Source organism: Microtus oregoni, unplaced genomic scaffold, assembly GCF_018167655.1.
Source record: "Microtus oregoni isolate MIOR12 unplaced genomic scaffold, Mior012 000034F_ref0000314, whole genome shotgun sequence".
Lineage (NCBI taxonomy): Eukaryota > Metazoa > Chordata > Mammalia > Rodentia > Cricetidae > Microtus > Microtus oregoni.
In genome coordinates, this window is record NW_024543093.1 from 12263190 (window position 1) to 12281931 (window position 18742).

General features: G+C 45.2%; 1 protein-coding gene across 2 annotated transcripts in view; it reads right to left on the minus strand.

Annotated features, from left to right (window-relative positions):
* The window catches only part of Sntg2 (syntrophin gamma 2), a 139870-nt gene that overhangs the window by 91096 nt on the left and 30032 nt on the right, over positions 1-18742 (minus strand). For both annotated transcript variants that reach the window (XM_041630352.1, XM_041630353.1), the window contains exon 4: positions 7974-8065. In XM_041630352.1, coding sequence (XP_041486286.1) covers positions 7974-8065 — 92 coding nt within the window. The remainder of the gene's footprint in view (positions 1-7973; positions 8066-18742) is intronic.

Genomic DNA, 18742 nt, shown 5'->3' on the forward strand with positions numbered 1-18742 from the left:
GGGGACTTTCTGCCTTCTTGAGACAGTGTTCATTGTGATCACCCTAGCCCACAACACATGTCAGGTAAGAGAGAAGTGACTTCTCCGTTAGTCTGCTATGTTCAGGTGAAGATCTTCATTGAGAGTCATACTGGAACCTGACCAGGAGCCTCACCATATAGGTCTCATTTTGGTGAGGTTCTTTGGTCTAGTTGCCAGGACCTGAGGCTGAAGAGATCTGTCCTTGAGGGTGTGGAGTGTAAACACTCTGCCAAGGGCGAGGCAGACTGTAAGCTTGCAGAAAATGTCTAATTCCCCTGTTCTGTGCACACGTGTGTGTGTTCTCCCATGCGGGATAGGACTTGGGCATGGGAGCCTCATCGACTTAAATGATACTAACATTTTGAAAGCTCACCCTTGGGGACTGCTAACAGCCAGCAATCTCCAAGAACCTGGCGAGGAGAAATGCCAACAGTGTGTGCATCCTCCAGAAGACCAGACTCTGAATGGCCTCTGAGGCTAGCTGGCTATACTAAGCAGGTGGATGTATACCCCAGCCAATCCCAACTTGCAGATTACTTAGTGACATAAAACACTTTATAAAAAACTCAATAGCCAGAATAAGATACAAATTCACAAATCCCAGACATAGCAGCTGTGACACAATAAATATGAACGAACAATTGGATTGCCCCCCTCGCATTGTATCCAAAAGGGTCACACAGCAGAGGGGCCCTGCCAGACTTCCCGTTCTGCCTTGTGAATCAGATACCAAGCTCTGATAATTATTCAGGAAATAGGAAGCAGGTTTTGCTGGTGAAAAGAAGGACATGCTAACAAGAATAGTAACTAGTAGAAATGTGCTTTTCTTTAGAGCACACATGGATTAACTAAAATATTTCAGGCTTTGTCTCACCCCAACAATCCACCAGACTAAACACAATGTTGATGGTTATGATGCTTTAGGCTAAATTCCTACAAGTCTCATGTACAACTGCATCAGGCTGAACCAGCCACCGAGTACTAGATGAGATGGTACTCTGAACCTGACTCCTTAGTGGCAAAGGCATGTCTTTCATCTTTAGACAGTGGCTTTGACTAGCAGTTGAGAGACACTTATCTACCAGAGGGTGAATGCCAACACCCCAATATCACATCAGAAGACGTGGGAACACAAGGCCTTCTGCAACTGTGACAAGAAAAGAAACAGATAAGGGTTTATGGTGTCACCTCTCTGAATGTCCAGAGAGTACCTCCACTCCAAGCACAGGGGAACCTCAAAGCCATCCAACTTGACAGTGAGCACCTGTGTTTTTCTCTGACCCTAAGCAGCCTTTTCCCTGAGTGTTTGTTTGAGGATTCTGCTAGATAACAGAGCTTCTGGTTCTCCTGATTTCCTCCTGAAATGTGGCAGGTTATTTATTCTTTGTCACAGAGTCCAGCTAAGTCAGAATCTGCACCTGTCCCCTTGCCTTTGAAGTCAGAATAGCGCATTGTTTAGTCTCTATTGTCCTAAAGCAGACCCCTAGAGGGGTGCTTTCCTGTGCCCTGCCTCGCTGTCAGGGCTGACAGTCTTCAACCACCTGGCTCTTGCGGTTTGAAAGCAAGGGACTTGCTTTATCCAGCTTAATGCTTTTTTAACTGCTCGCTCCTGTCATTTGGGATTTTCTTGTCTGAGAATTATGCTGCGCAGGAAGCCTGGGCTGGCCATTTAGATTTCCAGGTCTATGCCTGACAAATGCAGCCTATTGACTTGAGAACCTCACTGCGCATATAAATCACATAGGTAATTTCTCAAAGACAAGCTCCCAGTCCAGTTTCAATGAAATTTAGTTTACTGATAATGGATGTGACCCTGGACTCTGCTTTCAGGATCCGGGTTACCACGACACTGCAGCTTAGTCCCGCACCATGGAAGGCTGCCTTGGTGTGGCTGCCACTCCAGAGAGCATCCTCTGCTTATCTTAGACCTTGATGTGTTAAAAGAAAAAAACTCCCCAACTTCCTGTGTTTCTGAGTTGCATAAGCATACCTTAGCATAGCATTGACATCATTTTGTCAACAAATTCTAACTCAACGTTCCATTCATTGGAATAAAATGCAATGCTTGACATCGTTTAAAATAATTTCACCTTGGAGATGGACATCAAGTGATGTTGCCTGAAGTCTGGCTGGTAAAGCCACAATAAGCCAGGGACGTCTAGACCTTGCCAGTAACTCATGTCCTGCCCTGACTTCACCTGAGCACAGTCTGTGACTTCCTGCCATACTCAGACGTTGGTGAAACACACTCGGCAATCATAGGGGAAGCCCCATAATCTCTTTGTATAATGTTTATTTCTATGAAATCAATTTTATAAAGCACTAGAAAAGTGCCTGAGGATTTGCTGAAGGTCTGGATAGTGGATATTGATGCAATATTAAAATTAAAATTCATTACTAGGTAGAGATTACCAAGAAGGGAGCATGCAAAGTGTCAGTTTGTATGCAAGCAAAATGTCCCCAGTTTTTGGTGTGGTGTGCGCATGTCTTGTATGAAGCTTGTTATAAGGTGCTCCCATATCTTGATGTTGTTTGTAAATAACCATAGAATGGTTTCAGTCCTTAAAGAATGCTTTGATCAATAAATAATCACTAACCCTAGGACAAGAGTCTGTCTCTAACTGTGTGGACACTTCATGTTCAATTTAAAATAATAATGGCTCCTCAGCAGACAAAACCTGCCTGTGGGTCTCAGATTGCAATTTCTATCTTCTCGAATCCTGCTGGGGCTGCGAGTCCTAGGTAATGTGATTTTAGAGAACAAAACAGCACAAACATAATAAAAAGAGCAATATTTGACCAGAACAGAGAAAAACTGATGACCCAGGGAAGCCCTGATTGAAAGTGAAAGCCGTGTGTACGGTTCGTGCCATCCCCCACAGGGACTGGGGCAACTCTCTCCTCAGAGGGAACTCTTATTTATAAGGACCTGAAAAGTATTTTTAAAAGGCTTCTGTGAGAAGTCGCCACTGCTGCTATATCTTCTTTCTGTGGAGGAGTGCTGGTGACAGTGTCTGAGGTCTGGCAGGGAAACCCACAGCAAGGAACAAAGGAGATGCCTACTGGATTGTAAGCAGTTTGTATCCAGCCTTTGCTTCATGTGTGCACAGCCCACTCTAGCTATTCCAACCTCTAATTTTCTGGGATATAGCAGCTGACAAGGAGAGAATAGTGGGTGATAAAAAAAAATTGAGGAGTGTGGACAACCTTGTTCTACTATATTTGAAAACGCTTCAAAAACAATTACTGCCAGGGAAGGGACGGTTGTCTAGATTCTTGCCCCATCGGTCCTGGCTTTGTATGTGCATTGCCCTGTGGATGCTAGGCTTTGTGCACACCTGACCCTGTACACACCTGTCCTGTTAAACCTTACTCCATCAATGCTGGCCCTTTGTACGGCTGACCCTTCCCATGCCTGACTCCTTGGATACCTGGCTCTGCCTACTCTTTGACTATGGTGGGAGGGCAGCCAGGAAGGAGGGGTTCCAGGGCCCAATGGTATCCAGAGTCCCTACATATGCAGTCTGTGGCCAAAGCTGCAGAGAAACAACACAGAGTGACTGCAAAGGCAAGGTCTTAATGAAGACACAGGGTTGTTTTGCTATTATGTTCTCAGAAGTATTTAGAGGAGTCTAAACTGTAAACTAGGCAGAAGGGGAACATGCTATGAATGGTGGATTTGCTGCCATCTCCAGCTGCCTCAGTAAATTCTTAGTATGCTCTGCTGCAGAAAACTAAGGAGGCACAAAAAATGCTCGGGGTTTCTTCCCACAGCTGAGAGGGGAGGTGTGTCAGCTGTTTGGTTGCTATGCTAAAACACCCAGGAAAAAGAAGGAGCCATTTCTTTTGGCTGTTTCGGAGCTATGGTTTAAGGTTGGCTCCCCTGCTGAGATGGAAGGCTGTGGTGCTGAGTATCAGTTACTTGCCTCAGAGCTGTGAATAATACCTGGCAGCTTAGAGGAGGGCCGATCGTTTGGTTCATAGTTTGAGAGTACAGGTCAGGATGGTGGAGAAAGCATGTAGCAGTTACAGCTTGCTATTGGAGCAGCAGGCCCATGGCAGCCAGCAGTTACCTGGTTAGAACCCCAGAGACCTGCATCTGCCAGCTATGTATAAAAGGGTTCCATAACTACCCCAAATAATGGTACTATCTGGGGACCAGGTATTCAACTGAGCATTCAGGGTTATTTCAGATTCAAACCAGAACGTGGGAGAAAGCTGCTGACCTCAGAACATCCTGGAAGCTGAGGATGCAACAGGAAGGGGCCAGGACCAGATAAACCCTTCAAAGTCATGGCTACCACTTTCAACTAGGCACCACCTAGTGGCTTCCACCCTGTCCCAATATCATCATATTATGGCTCTGCTGGCGTACTAGTCCATTTATCAGGTGATGATCAAATCACCTTTGATTGACTGGATGCAGCATCTGGGGTCCTTCCTTTAACATAGAACTGTTTACCTGGGAATATACTTTACATCTATACCATTAAAGGTAACTGATGCCTCCTTCTAATGCAGTGTATAAACTAAGCTTAATTCCTTGCTGTTTCTAGACTGCGCAGGAACTGCCATAAACCCAAGACTACTCCACAGCAGCTCTCCTGGGGCCACCAGCAGAGAGCGCTTGCCACAGTGCACATTTCATGACAGAGAAACGACATTCTGAGTAATTCTGTTTGTGTAAGTAAGGACATTCACACGTCCCTCTCTGCGGGGTTCTCCTAAGGTGAACCCCACTTTTTTACCACGTGGGCTCCTGTTCTGAGACATTAGCCCTGAGCACACTCCTCCCAGCACAGGCCTCTCCCAGGTGGTCACTACCACCAGCCTCCATGAAGGGTTACTTTGCCTGGACAGGCACAGAAAACTGCTTGGCACAGAAGCTGCTCACTCATGCCATGGCAGCTCTGCCAAATACCAGTGCGCGGACTCTAAGCTGTCCTGGATAACAGCCGGCTGCTGAGTTAGCAGTTGGTGCTTCCGGGAACCTCAGCTGCAAGACAGCACGCACAAACCTCCAGTACAGGGCAGGAACCATCCTCCTCCTCTCTTCCTATGCAGGAGTGAGGATACAGGGGAGTTAAAGTCTGATAGCTCCTCTCTGCATTCCTGTGATCAGCAAGCAAGTTTATGATTTTCCCCTTCTGGACAGAGAATAGTGAGTCAAGAAATATAATTTCATTCTGAATTACTATGTCAGATAACCTGCCCCCCCCCCCCCCCCCCCAGCACATACACATTCTTCACCATCCCAGTACCCATTATTATCTGGGGCAAACCAGCCAGAACAGGAAGCAAACTGGAGAGTGGTATTGAAGGTGATTTTAACAGCTGGAGGAATTGGAATCAATTCAAACATAATTGCACCTGTGTGTTTACAACAGCAATGAGAAACAGGAAGCTCAGGGAGTTGAAGGGAGCTACCCCCACCTCTGGAGGACACTCAAAAACCCAGAGAATGGCTGTGGAAGGGTGGCCAGAACGTCCCTTCTGCTCAGCAGATTTATCTGGACATCTGCGCGCTACGCCTCCAAACAAGACGGATTTTGGAAATGATCCTTATTAAAATATGGGCCTTAAATAAAAATTACAGTGATTTTAAATGTGAATTGATGCTGTAGGTTGAATATGAAATGCCCCTATAGGCTTCTACTTCAAATGTCAAGTCCCTAGCCTCTGGGCTATTTATAAAGGATCTGGAGTCTTTAGAGATGGGGTCCCCGGCAAGCTCTTTGAAGGTTACATCCTACAGTCTCTGTTTCTTGATCGTAATCGTGTAAGGAGCCCCTACCACTTGCACGGCTACCACAAACCCCTCTATGCCTTCCCATCAGGATGAGCTAAAATTCCTTGAAACTGTGAGCCAAATAAATCTTCTTTCCTTGGAACTACGTCTCTGAGGTATTTTGTCACAGTACAGGGAAAAGTAACTAATAAAATTTCTTAGACTATCATTATCTATATAACTTTCATGAATAGGTCTGATTTATGGGGAAAAAAGACACACATCTTTTGTATTTGTTTGAAAACAAATCCAATGTTGTATGAGGAAAGTATTTTTTTCCAGGAAGGTCTGTAAATAGAGATCAAGTATAGTCGTCTCTCAGGTTGAATCTCAGCACAAATACAATATTGACCTCTGAACTTTAAACTTCAAAAAGAGACTTACAAACAAATAGTCTTCAGGGTGCAGAGCTATAGGAGTGAGAGATGAGCCACATCTAGACTTCAAAGTTTGCGCTGACTTCCCCAGTTTAGGAGGAACTATTTTTTTTTAAAGGAAGCGGTTTTTAATAACCAGGTAATGAAGATTGCTGTCAGTATGTAATTTAAGGTAACTACTTGATGTCGGAGATGATGGGTTATTTTGACTGGAGCACTGCAGCCCCCTTTAAGAACGATTCATAGCAGATCTTACATATTTCTTATTTTGAAAACAGAGATTCCCCGCTTCGTCTCAGGGAAGAGGCATGCCACCATTCCGTCAATCTTGTCATTTTTTTCTCTCAGCTTTAGCGACTATGTTATGGTAAATTTTACAACGATAATTGTTCACCTCCTGGTTATATTGTCTGGTTGAATGTAATAACCATGCCACTGTCAGCCATAGCTCACTTCTTCCCTGCTCTTGTGATCCAGTGTGTCCAAACACGCATCAACCATGGCTTCCCAGATACAGAGAGAGTATGTTCCTTTCTGGGTGTCTTCTCTACCTTCAGGTGCATCTTGCAGGAAGCAGGACTAAGATGTGTATCTCAGGTCCTGTGTCACCGAGCAAAGCTTACAAGCCCGAAGTATAGTCCACAGTGCAAGTGCTCTGTGGACACTCGTGGATTCTCTACTGTGAGCACAGACAAATGGCGCCTCATCATGATGGAAACACAGAACTGACTCTCTGAGCATCCCAGTTCACCGATTGCTCCTGCATCTAGGGTAATGCAGGACATCAGCCCCTAGAGCCATTTGCTTTTCTCTGCTGACTTGTCTCAACTGAACGTCAATATGTTACCCAGACTGACTTCATACTTCCAAGCTCAACAGATACTCTGCCCCTGCTTTCTAAGATGGGAGACGACAGGTGTGTGTCGTGCCTGAATCAACACTAATTTCTGAAGTCAAGTGAAGACCAGGAAAATGAGGGTGCTGTTTGTCTATGGACCCAAGACCAGGAGATGTGACCTGCGAGCATGCCGCTGATTCTCTGTTAGTTACAGAAGCCAAATTCTAAATTACCAAAAGCAATCAAACCACTAAAGTGAGAAATTATGGTATTGTGAAATCACACAAACTGGAATCTTTTCCCCTGAGTTCTCCCTGAACGCCAGGATGGAAAAGGATCTACTATAAAATACACCCTAAAACCAACTGTGGGAAGCTAAGTCTCTGTTTCTCTGTGGGTAATGAGCCCACCTGCCCAGAAGGAGGCTGATCCCAGCACTAGGAGGCAGACCCAGGGTAGCAGACTCTGGGGGCTGAGATCAGTTCTGGGATCTAAGGAATAGATGGGGCAAGTGAGGCACGGGATGGAGCCTCAGGGCAAACATACAGCGCTCATGCTTCCTTGATGTTTTCTAGGAATTTGGGGATAAATTCTCACTGTTACCCTGTCCTGTGAGTCTTCTAGAAATCTTGAGACCACAACAACTTGAGGCCCCATTGGTAAGGTTGCCCAAAACTCAGAGGTTACTTTGATTTCTACCTCAAAATGAAGAAAGGTGTTTACTTTCCTTGCAATTATGAACTACTGGTTTAAGGTGTCTTCGTGGGTATAAGGATAAAGAGCCTATGTGGGAGTAAATTTTAATAGCACTGACTAATTCCTGTTTTCATTGCTTCTTCCAGAACATCTGCCTGTGTCTCTGCTGGATCACGGACAGGTTTGCCCTCAACCCAGGGCCCTTGGGATTGAGGTTCCCAAGCTATGAGGTCAGGGGATTGCACGTGCTTACTGTGTGGCTGCAGTGTCCGTTCAGGTGCAGGCCACTGTCAAAGAGAGGCGATGAGGCCCTGCTGCTGTGGTCACTGGATGGCCCTGGGGACCCTGAAACAAAATGAGAGGCGATCATTCCAGATGCAGTGGTCAGCTACACCATACGTGACTGACTATATGAATGTAAGATAGCCAAGCACACCACTGCAGCCAGCAGTTCGTTTCTAGGTCCCTCTCAGGGATGTGGAACTGAAGTTGGGGATGACTGTCTGTTCTACTTTATTAGCCAGAGGCCTTCCCTCCTTTCCTAGAACCTGGTTGCCCCATCAATGGCCTTAGTGCCATCATTTGCCCGTCATGTCATTGTGCACTCTCGGGATGCAGAGCAGGGCTGCATCTCCAAAAGGACCATGCGTCCTAAAGGTTTCTCATCCCACTCCCTTATTAGGGCATATTCCCTCAGAGCTTCTGCTAGTGAATGACACTGAGGTCTCTCGCTGCTGCAGACAGGCAGGATGAGTATGTAGACAGTGCAGGCCAAGAAGGGATAACTTGGCATCAGCCACACCACCTCCACCAATGCCGTCATCATCTATGAAGAACTGAGCTAAAACGCATTTGTGTATTGTTTACAAATGCAATGGATTCACTTGTAAAAAAATGTGGCACGTGGTGTCATTTGTAACCATCACTGTTAACAGGCTGGGTGACTGATAGATCTTCCTACTCCGTCCTTTGGCAGCTAAATGTCCCACTGTTATGCGAGATGATGTGACTCAGAAAGGTTTTCCTAGGGCTAACACGTAAAGGCTAACCCTCCACACGTTTGACCCAGTCCAGAGAGAGCAGGTGCCCCATAACCTTAACTCTCTTTAAGAACAACTCTGTACCCAGCTTTCACACAAGTTCAGCAATCAAGCTAAGCTAGTAGCTTAATTAAGAATTGTTAAGTGAACATTGAAGCCATTCCCAAGGCTTCAGGCCATTCACTCGAGGTCCCGAGGGCAACTCTAAGGAAAAGACTGTATTCTGCGACTACTCTCAGCCCTGTTATTTTCTGCACAGACAGTAAGTGTGGGCAGATCATGCATGTCAGTTCTACCGTTTTTGTGGTGATGTCTCATAGAAGCAGATGACTAAGCACCATTGCCCGATGACCAGACTCCCAGAGAAACTGAACATCTGACATCACATAAGAAATCCCCCAGAATCCAGGAGCAGAGAGAGCTAAGCCTTCTGAGCCCTTGGAAAGCAAGCAGAGATGCCGAGGATAGCATAGCGGTGGGCTTATCACTGACTAGCTGAGAATCATGGTGAGGATTTAACACTATCAAGAGAATGAAGCAGGAAGGCTGGTCCTCTCCCTGTCAGCCACATGCAGGAAAGGACAGTGAGAAGGGAATCGAGAACTGGGTTCCCACTGTCCTGCAAGTCAGTGCTCGATCACGTCATCTCATTCCTAGAACTGAAATGAGCTGTCAGAGCTCTTCAGGGCATCTGGATAAGGGTGCCCAGGGACCAGAAGGCTCTGAGGATAACTGCTCATCTCCTGTCTACCTCTGCATCTCCCAACAGGCAAAGCCCAGCAAGTCAAGGCCCCCAGCCCACCTAAGTCATATCTGTTAGGACAAGTACTACAAAGCACTTCACCATAGCCCTACACGTGTTGGGAGACACAAGAACTCTCTGCCTTGATTTGAATGAACCATACTGACGAGTGAGCATCTCCTGCTCATTTACTACCCCAGATACATACTGTTGTTACCTAGTGGAATCTAGCCCAGCCCAGGCTTTTGTTCCTTTCTATTACAGAGTGTTGTTTTTGCAAATAGCACATAGCCTGATATAGCCTGTTTCTTCTTCTTCTTTTTTCCATGTACACTTTAGGATAGTCCATGCAATGTTTGTCAAAGTCTTTCATTTATTTCTAGAATTAACTTGTCATTATTTGCAATAAAGATGAAAACATTTCTAACTGCCTGTATACCCTCAAAAATCCCCCAGGTAATGCTTGTTGTTGCTCTGAGAAGCACATGATAAATGCCACCATAAGCACATGTCTGAAGAAGAAATGGATAGGAAGCTAAGAAATCTAAGATTGATAGTCTTTTGTAGACATTGGATTTCTATGAACTAATTTCTCATGACTGTCAACCTTTCTTCTGTACTTGCAAAGAAAAATTTGAATAGTTTCTATATTGCTTTGTTTACCACCAGAACATCCATGTTTAAAAGCTGGTCAATGTTAGTAATTGTGCTCTCCTTTCCTCCCTCCCTCCCTCCCTCCCTCCCTCCCTCCCTCCCTCTCTCTTTCTTTGTGTGTGTGTGTTGGGGGGAATGTGTTCATGTGTGAGCAAGTGCAAGTGAATGGAGAGCTACATGTACATGTGTGCACATGCATGTTGAAGTCAAAGGACCACTTCATCTGTCATTCCTCAGGTACTATCCACCTTGTATTTTGAATTGTGGTCTTTCACTGGCTTAAAGCTTATGAAGTAGGCTAGGGAAGCAACTGTGTCTTTCAACACCTGGCTGTTTTGATGTGGGTCCTGGAGGATGTTTTTAAGACAAGCACTTTATTGACTAAGCTATCACCTCAACCCAAGTATTAACAATTATTAATTACATAAAGAGTTGTTCTTTAAAAAAACAAAAAATATATACAGTCAATACTTATAAAACCCTTTCCGTCAAGGACTGGACTCTAATCTGTTCAAAGTTCTATGGCTACTTTGACTGGACTCAAAGCAGCAGATACACAGAGGGGAAGCATTCTGGAAGATGCTTGATGCTAAACATGGCATTACCATAGGACCCAGAATCCTCTTTTCTAGGTAGAGACTTAACAAAGATGTCTAAACAAAGCCGGCTGATGAATGTTCACAGCAGCAGAACTCATAACAGCCTAGAAATAGAAACACGGGTTCACTGGCTAAAGAGTGGATGGAGCGAGGCCCTACAACCATATAAAGCAGAGTTATGCAGCTGTCACAAATACATACTACCTCACCAGTGAACTTGGAAAGCATCATGGCAAGTGGAAGCAACGCAAGCCAAGGTCACAAACTGAATGACTACATTGATACACATTGCCAGAAAAGGCAAAGACACAGAGGCAGAAAGCAGTGGCTTTTAGTGGCTGGGGGAGGGGAATGGGGACCGAATGCCAGCTTCTGGAGGACCTCTGTTGAGCAGTAGAGCGTCAAGAAATTTAATCAGTGGTAATGGTGTATATCACAGTGAAACACTGCATTAATGTGCAAAGTCTATCTGTACAAAAATACCAAGTGTCTGAGAGTCTGAAAAACATACACAGGTCTGTTCACTCAATCTCACTGGGTACTTATTTTCCCATTAATATCAATTTAAGAAATGCTGAAATGGACAATTTTTTTTTTTTACTGGTGGTATATTTTTATACATCGGCAATCATCTCTGTGGGACAGATGTGGCTTCAGAAAAACAAGCACCCCAAAAGAATCTACTCAGGCAGAAACAATTTTACCCCAGTGATGTGGATTCACCAGAGGTCATTTCGCGTGGATTCATGTAATGATTATGGCCCCTGTGTTTAAATTTTTATAGATACTAGGATTTAACTGTTTTATAAAAATTCAAATACAAGGAGAATGGGCATTTATACAGTTAATGGAGAACTCGGCATCTATCTCTGGAGCTCTGCTTTGCCCCTGAGCAATGGGGCTCATCAGAGTTCAGGGTGGATCTAGCCACAATGGCTGAGCTCTGCACTGGGGTTTCTAGACAACCAAAAGCTACAGGCAAAACTGTCAGATTCCAGTCAAGCATGTAAACGCAGTTACTTGAAGGTTCCTGGGTTTTAAGAGCTCTTTTGAGGGAAATGCCAGCTTCAGAGCTGCGGTGACCCTTCCTTTCCAAGAAACAGATGTTGAAATCCTTGTAGCCGTCGGTTCTACAGCTCCTATCATCCCAGTGTTGGGAGCTACCAAACACCGTCTCTCTTTTCCCAGAAACGTTACTGACCTCTGATGGAAGGTGGGGAGAGCTGTGTAAGTGTCCTGTTGTTTTTGCCATTCCTGCCAGGCTATACCCATACCCCCGTCCCCTTTGAATCTCACTGCAAAGGCTGAGACTCATGATGCACAGTTAGGCTTACGCAGGAGGAGACAAACATTCACCTAGAGGAAAGGTAGGCTGCTCTACACAAGGCTCTATTTATGTAAGAACAAGATAGAAACATGTGTTTAGCATCACATATCCTGGGGAACAGGGCTGGGGTTGAGCACAGACTCCCTTTTACAGTGTTAAAAGCCCTCATCCCTTCCAATTAGGAAATTTCTACCATTCTTATATGGTTCGGATACATGGCTTCAAAGGCCATGTACTGAAAGGCATGTTCTCAGGCTACTGGTAGGCAGAGTCACTGTTAAGAAGTGGCATTTACACAGAGAGTCTAAATGGAAGGTATCAAATACCTCCTCTCAGAGCTTATGGAACCCCCTGGAAGAGGAGGTAGGAATGTGTAAGAGCCAGAGGGATGGAGGAAACCAGGAGAATAAGGCTCTCTAAGTCAACCAAGCAAGGTGATTATGAGCTCACAGTCCCTGGAGCAGAAAGACGGGGACTGCATAGCCTGTAACGAAGTCCTCTACATATATACTCTAGCTTTCAACTTGGTGTTTCTGTGGGACTCCTACGTGTGTGAATGAGTGGGTCACTGACTTTTGTGTCTGCTCCTGGGGCTCTTTGCCTTATTAGGTTGTCATGTTCAACTTCAAGATGATATCTTTTTTCCTTTGTTTTATTTTGTCAAAAAATCTTAGCCAAAAGAGAAAAAGAAGTGCCACTTAGTGGGAAGAAATGCAGTGACCTGCCCTTGGCACCCTAGGTCCTCCTGCAGTGACTCTCTTTTTGCCTCCTGGTCACCAAAGTAAGCAGCTGCTTCCACCATGCATCCCTGCTGTGGTACACTGGGCTCCCGTAGGCCTGAAGCCACAGGGTCAACTGGCAATGAACTGAAATCTCCAACCACGATCAGACAAAGGAGAACCCCTCCATAGGGCTGGTCTCCCCAGTGTTTTATCATAGCCATAGGGTACTGAGAAGCATATGCCTCTTCTTTAACTGTCCCACTCCACCCAGAATTCCAGAGAGGGCAGACATTTTCTTTCCCTGATGACCCATGTGTCCCTACATCATAGCAATGGGACAGCTCATCCTTGTACTCCACTCTGCTGGCCACACCTTCCACTTCACACCCCGTTACAGAACCTCCGTCTGCAGTCAATGGGCCACGTTTCCCGACTCAGCTTTTCCAACTACCAAGACCTGCTCTTGACCTCACTCTGAGTTGGGAGAATTGGTCAAGAAGAGAAAATGTTGAAACATATTATTTATTACTCTCTCCTCATTTTCTTTATCTGTCTTCTTTTATCAATCTACTGTGTTCTTGTTCCCTTTCTGTGTGTGTCTCTCTCTCCTCCCCTCATTTAACATCGTTATTTCTTCCATTTCAAACCTCCCTGGTACACTGCTAGAATATTGAGTCCTCATGCCCTTCCCACACCATCTAAGCGACTTGTAGAAGAGCACTCATGCTGACGTGTGGTAACACAGGGAAGCTGGAGTCCACTGGTATCGCTCTCTGAGTGATTGATCACAGCAGCACCACATCCCTGTCTCTGTGCCCCTGGGAGCATTCTTAGCATCCCTTGTGAATTCCACAAAAAACCGTCACTTCCTTCTCGTCTTTGACCTGGTTTTGATATCGACTTTTCTTACGCTGGGATCTTCACCCCTACACATGAAACCCTTCCATGTCATCCTTGGCTTCTCAAGAACTTGTCACCTACTGCTCTCCCTCCATTTCACAGGGATGTGGTCCCAGGAACACAGGGCAGGTAGCCACTTTGATCTAGGTGTCTGCATATAGGGTACCAATTACTCTCAGGTAACCATTCTTATCTACGTGTCTGCACATAGGGAGCCAAAGAGTGAATATCATGATCACTCCCTGTGGTCTCTTGGACATTGCAGGCTCAAAGGTCCCAGAGAGAAGAGGATAGAAGGAAGGTCTAAATCTAATGGCTCTTACGACAGAGCATGAAATGGATGCATGGTCAGAGTCTACAGCTGAGCAGGTCTCAGCACCCAGCAGCACCCAGGCCACTTCCACAGTAAATAAGGGAGACACTAACAACAGGGTTACAATGATGGGCGAGGAGGAGGGTGAGCATGCAGGACAGAGCAAGGAGAAGGAGCCATTCCTTCCTGCAGGAAGAGGATGGAGAAAAGCGTCAGTCAGGACAGCAAAGGAAGGCAGGCTCCTGTGGCTGTCAGCTCTTCCTATACTACAGAAAGTTAGCTCTATGGAGGCTGACCCCTGCATTGCAGACTTTTACTAGAAGACAGCTTCCAGGAGAGGGCCCACTGATATCCAAAATAAGGGCAGGACCTTCTGTTAAATGTGACGGCTCTGGAGAGTACGTTAACGACACAAACAACGGTCAATGAAGTGCTTTCCTAGGCTGGATATTTGGCACAGTCTGGCTGGATCAAGTACAGCAGAGTCTCACAAGCTTTGCCCCATCTGAAGCTTGCATCAGCATGAGAGGACTGATGGGACCCCATCGCGTATGTGACCATGAAGTTTCACCATCCCAGGCTCATGGACTATCTCTGTAGACCTTCAGCACTGTGTACTCCTGACGAAACTCAGTGTTCTCTCTGCTCTCCAACACCTTTATACATTGCCCTAGTGATTCTTACTTATTAAGGGCTGAATACTTAATATGAGGTCAATCTGGATATTATAAATACAAACTACTCTACATAGATGTGCATGAACATGTGTATAGGTAACTGTGTGTGCATGTATATGTCAGTATGTGCTTGTGAGTATGTTATATGTGTATGAGTCTGTGCATGTATGTATGCTAGTGTATGTATGTGAGCGCATGTTAGTGTGTGCTGTGTTTGCAAACACAATAGCAGGGACTTCATGTGAAGGAAGGATTATTTTTGATTATGATGTCTGGAGTGTCTTAAGACCCTGTTGTGTTCCTCTGTCTAAATCAATCTTCTCTCTGAGCATGTGCTTAGTAAATAATTTATTCCCGCTGTGCCAAGACATGTGGATAAATAATGTAGGAAGGAAGAGAACCCCATAACACCCTAAAAATTCTCTCCCCTTCCTACTTACCTAATGGTAGCTTCAGAAACGAGGGCGCTTCCCTGAGATACTCAACAGTGATGGTGACGTCATCGCCAGCGTTTCTCAGAAGGTGCACCTGTTCAGAGGGCAAGAACAGCACTTCGCCATCACAGAAGAAACAGATGTAAGTGAAAAATAAAGTCCATGTGGATCTTTCCTGCTCTCTAAGGACTCATTTCAGAGTTTCCTCTGAGACACAGACACTCGGTTAGACTAACACGGGATAGAGACAATTGGCTAGGTAGAGCTAAGAGTGAGAGCATTTGTGCTTCATTCATGAAAGCATGGACATCAAAGCATCCTTGTTTCTTCACGTTGACCAATGGTTTAACCCACCAGAAAGTAAGATCCCATGCACAAGAACTCAATTTGCTGGTACATAGCCAAATGTCAGACACTGGCAAAAGTCACTCCAGCTGCATAACTTACATAACCATATGATTTCAAAGGTCAAATATCACCTTCACTCGGGAAAATGATAGGTATCATTAGTTCTGATGCGAAAGTCTCCATTAAAATCTGAAATTATTCACCAGAGGCACACATCTCATGTCCATTTCTTTCCTGAGGGAACCTAGAGTCAGCTTTCTGTATACTGTGTATCTGTTTTTAAAGTGGATTTTATTAAAACACTATTGGTCTACACGCTATAAATCTATTTATTAGGACTGATCGGGGCCCCATCACGTATGTAACCATGAAGTTTCACCATCCCAGGCTCATCAATGTCTCCTTGGACCTTCGCCACTGTGTACTCCTGACAAAACTCAGTGTTCTCTCTGCTCTCCAATGTCATTATGCGTCACCCTCAGCAGATCTTGCTTAGACAGTTATGGTGTGGAATGTTGATGTAAACTCTTAGTGAAGAGACACAGTGGAAGGTTCTCTGGCCCCTAGCACCAACATTCTTCTATGTACTTCATGGTCACGGCTGCCTGTTCAACAGCTTCATCTGTCCACACCCTCTGAGTTGACCAGATCTTGGTTTGCCAGACCTTCTATAAAAGACCAGACATTCCCTATGCTGAACAGAGCCTGCTTTAGGCCACCTCCTTGACATGATGGTTCCACCATGTCCTTAGGTCTTTACTGGATTGCTTTTCCATTGGGATTGCTGAAGCCCCGCCTCCACTCTACCTACTCTCATCAAGTCAAGGATTTTGGATGCCCCTCCCCTTATCGTGGTCACTAGTGACCAAGTGCTGACAGTATCCTCACTGCAGATATGTCACGTGTATGTTCTCCATGTAGCCATGTGGTCCTGAGGATTAGCTTGCCTTATACTTTCCAAGGTTCCACCCTAGGGTGAGGCTGAGCCAGCCTGATCCCATCACCCCACAGCACTTCTTTACCTGCTGCTCAGAGAGGGTACACAAACCGAGCAAAGAGAGGGACATATCAGCCCTCACACACACACGTGACATCCCCTAATATCTAGTCTCTGGCTTCAAAGTGGGTGAGAAATTCACAACTTATCTGCCCTCTCTCTCTTTAGCAAAGGGCTGGACTTGTAAATCTCACCCGAGGATGCCTTCATTCTGAACGCCAGATGCTTAACAGTGGGCAGGGGATGGCCACACAAAATCTGAGTGGACAGTCACTGCAACACTCTGTGTTCCAAGAGCCCAGTGTAGGTTAGTCACAAAGAACAGAGACAGAAATTGTTGAGAGGTGTGAAACCCAGGTTGCCAAAGCTCAAACCGCTCTGTCTACTCTACACAGCATAGTCAGGTTACAATGGTCCTGTAGATCTGCATCTTGGTCAGTTGTTCTCTCTCTCTCTCTCTCTCTCTCTCTCTCTCTCTCTCTCTCTCTCTCTGTGTGTGTGTGTGTGTGTGCATGTTCCCTGTTGAATTATTAAATAAAATGAAATTTAAAACTCTTTAATGAATTTCAGAGCCCTTCAGCAGAACAAGTGTGACTTGAAGCATTAAAATCTGTGATTGCATATGATCACATTCATATGTATCTTGATAGAAGATTTTGTTTGAGAGCTAAAGGGCCATATGGAAGGGCGCAGCCTGAAATAGTCAAGAACTTTATTTTAATTAAAGGGCAGAGACATTTGGTTATTTCTTAAGTCTCAAAATGCTCACATTTCTCTGATCTTTTCGGATAATATTATGGTGAGACATAGGTCTCAACTCACTAGCGATCCTTTTCTTCTAAGTCAAAGCCTGTGTGTGGATCAAGAGAAAAATGGAATTAGCCGTGGATGCTGCCATCTTCTCAATGGCCTGCAGCTCTTCGTCCCTTGGCAGATCACAGCCTTGCACTGACAGGAGCTCGAAGCCGCAACTTCTGCCAGCAGCAACCACTGCTGCCTTTTGTAATTGTTTCTGTTCCCTGGAGACAGCTGCTTCGAGCTCCATCTCTGATCGCAGTACCTATCTTTCCAGGCCCACTGGTACAGGCTGCTGTTCTCACCTCTGATTTCCAGCCACGTCCTTACATGTATGCCTTCTTATAAAGGATTCCACATCTTCATTTGCCTATGCTTCTCTACCACCCGAAACATTCCCTACATGTGATTACCTAGAGCTACCTTTCTAGATTATCCAGACCCACAGCAAACCGACACCAGAAATTTCCTTCTCGGGGTCTGGATCCTGGAGTTGGCAGTCTGAGCCCAGCGTGTTGGGAGGGTTGATTCCCATGCCACACTTGCTATCTTATAGCAGGAGAACATCATGATCTTATGGTCACCTCACAAGGGCCCCACCTCGCAGGGGACACAAGTACTCTGCCTGTAAGCAAGGACTGATGACAACCCAAGCAAGGACTCTAGGGCCTCAGCTCTGTAGAGACCAGACCCCAGATTCCTGGAGACATAAGTAGGTACTCGGTGTGGGTAGACACGAGGCAGTTTCAGAAGAGTAACTGCACAATTTTAGATACAAAATGATTTAAAATGCAGTGAAAGAATGCATATTTTCACCATCATTCCCGTCTCAACCTTTCAGGCCAATGTAAAGATGCTTTTATTTTCCCAGTAACAGTCATTGTCAAGGCCTGTCTCTGATCTCAAGGGAGATTTGGCTTTACCTGTAAAAATTCATTGGTTCCCCCCATTTGTCTGGTGATCACCCAAGTGGACCCGCCAATACCTGTGACATGTAGGAATGACATACCATGAGATTATTCACAACGCTGTCTCAGTTCTCACATTCATGGATACATGCCCTGAACTCTGGCGAAGCATCACATGCTGATGGGTTTCTGGCTTTTCTTAGACTAATGTGTCTGATTCAGGAACAGTCCAGATTTGGGTTTGTAGAGTGTGTCTGTCACTAGGGTCTTCTCACTGATGCTTGGTTCAGAGGCTTTGCCTGCCGTCTTCAAAGCAAGAATCCAGCTAACAACAGCTGTGATTAACTGGGCTTCCCTCCGTGTCTCATATTTTCTTTTTTATAAACTTGGTCCTTCATCTTTGCCACCTCCTTGTTTAAATTCCTGTGTTAGTGCTGCTTTAAATCTCCAATGTGGAAAATAGATTCTTAAAAAAAAAAAAAAACTTTCTTGCATGTTTAAAAGCTGCTACCTACCCAGAGGTATCATTTAGTCATGTCTCATAATTCTGCCATGAGAAATCTTCA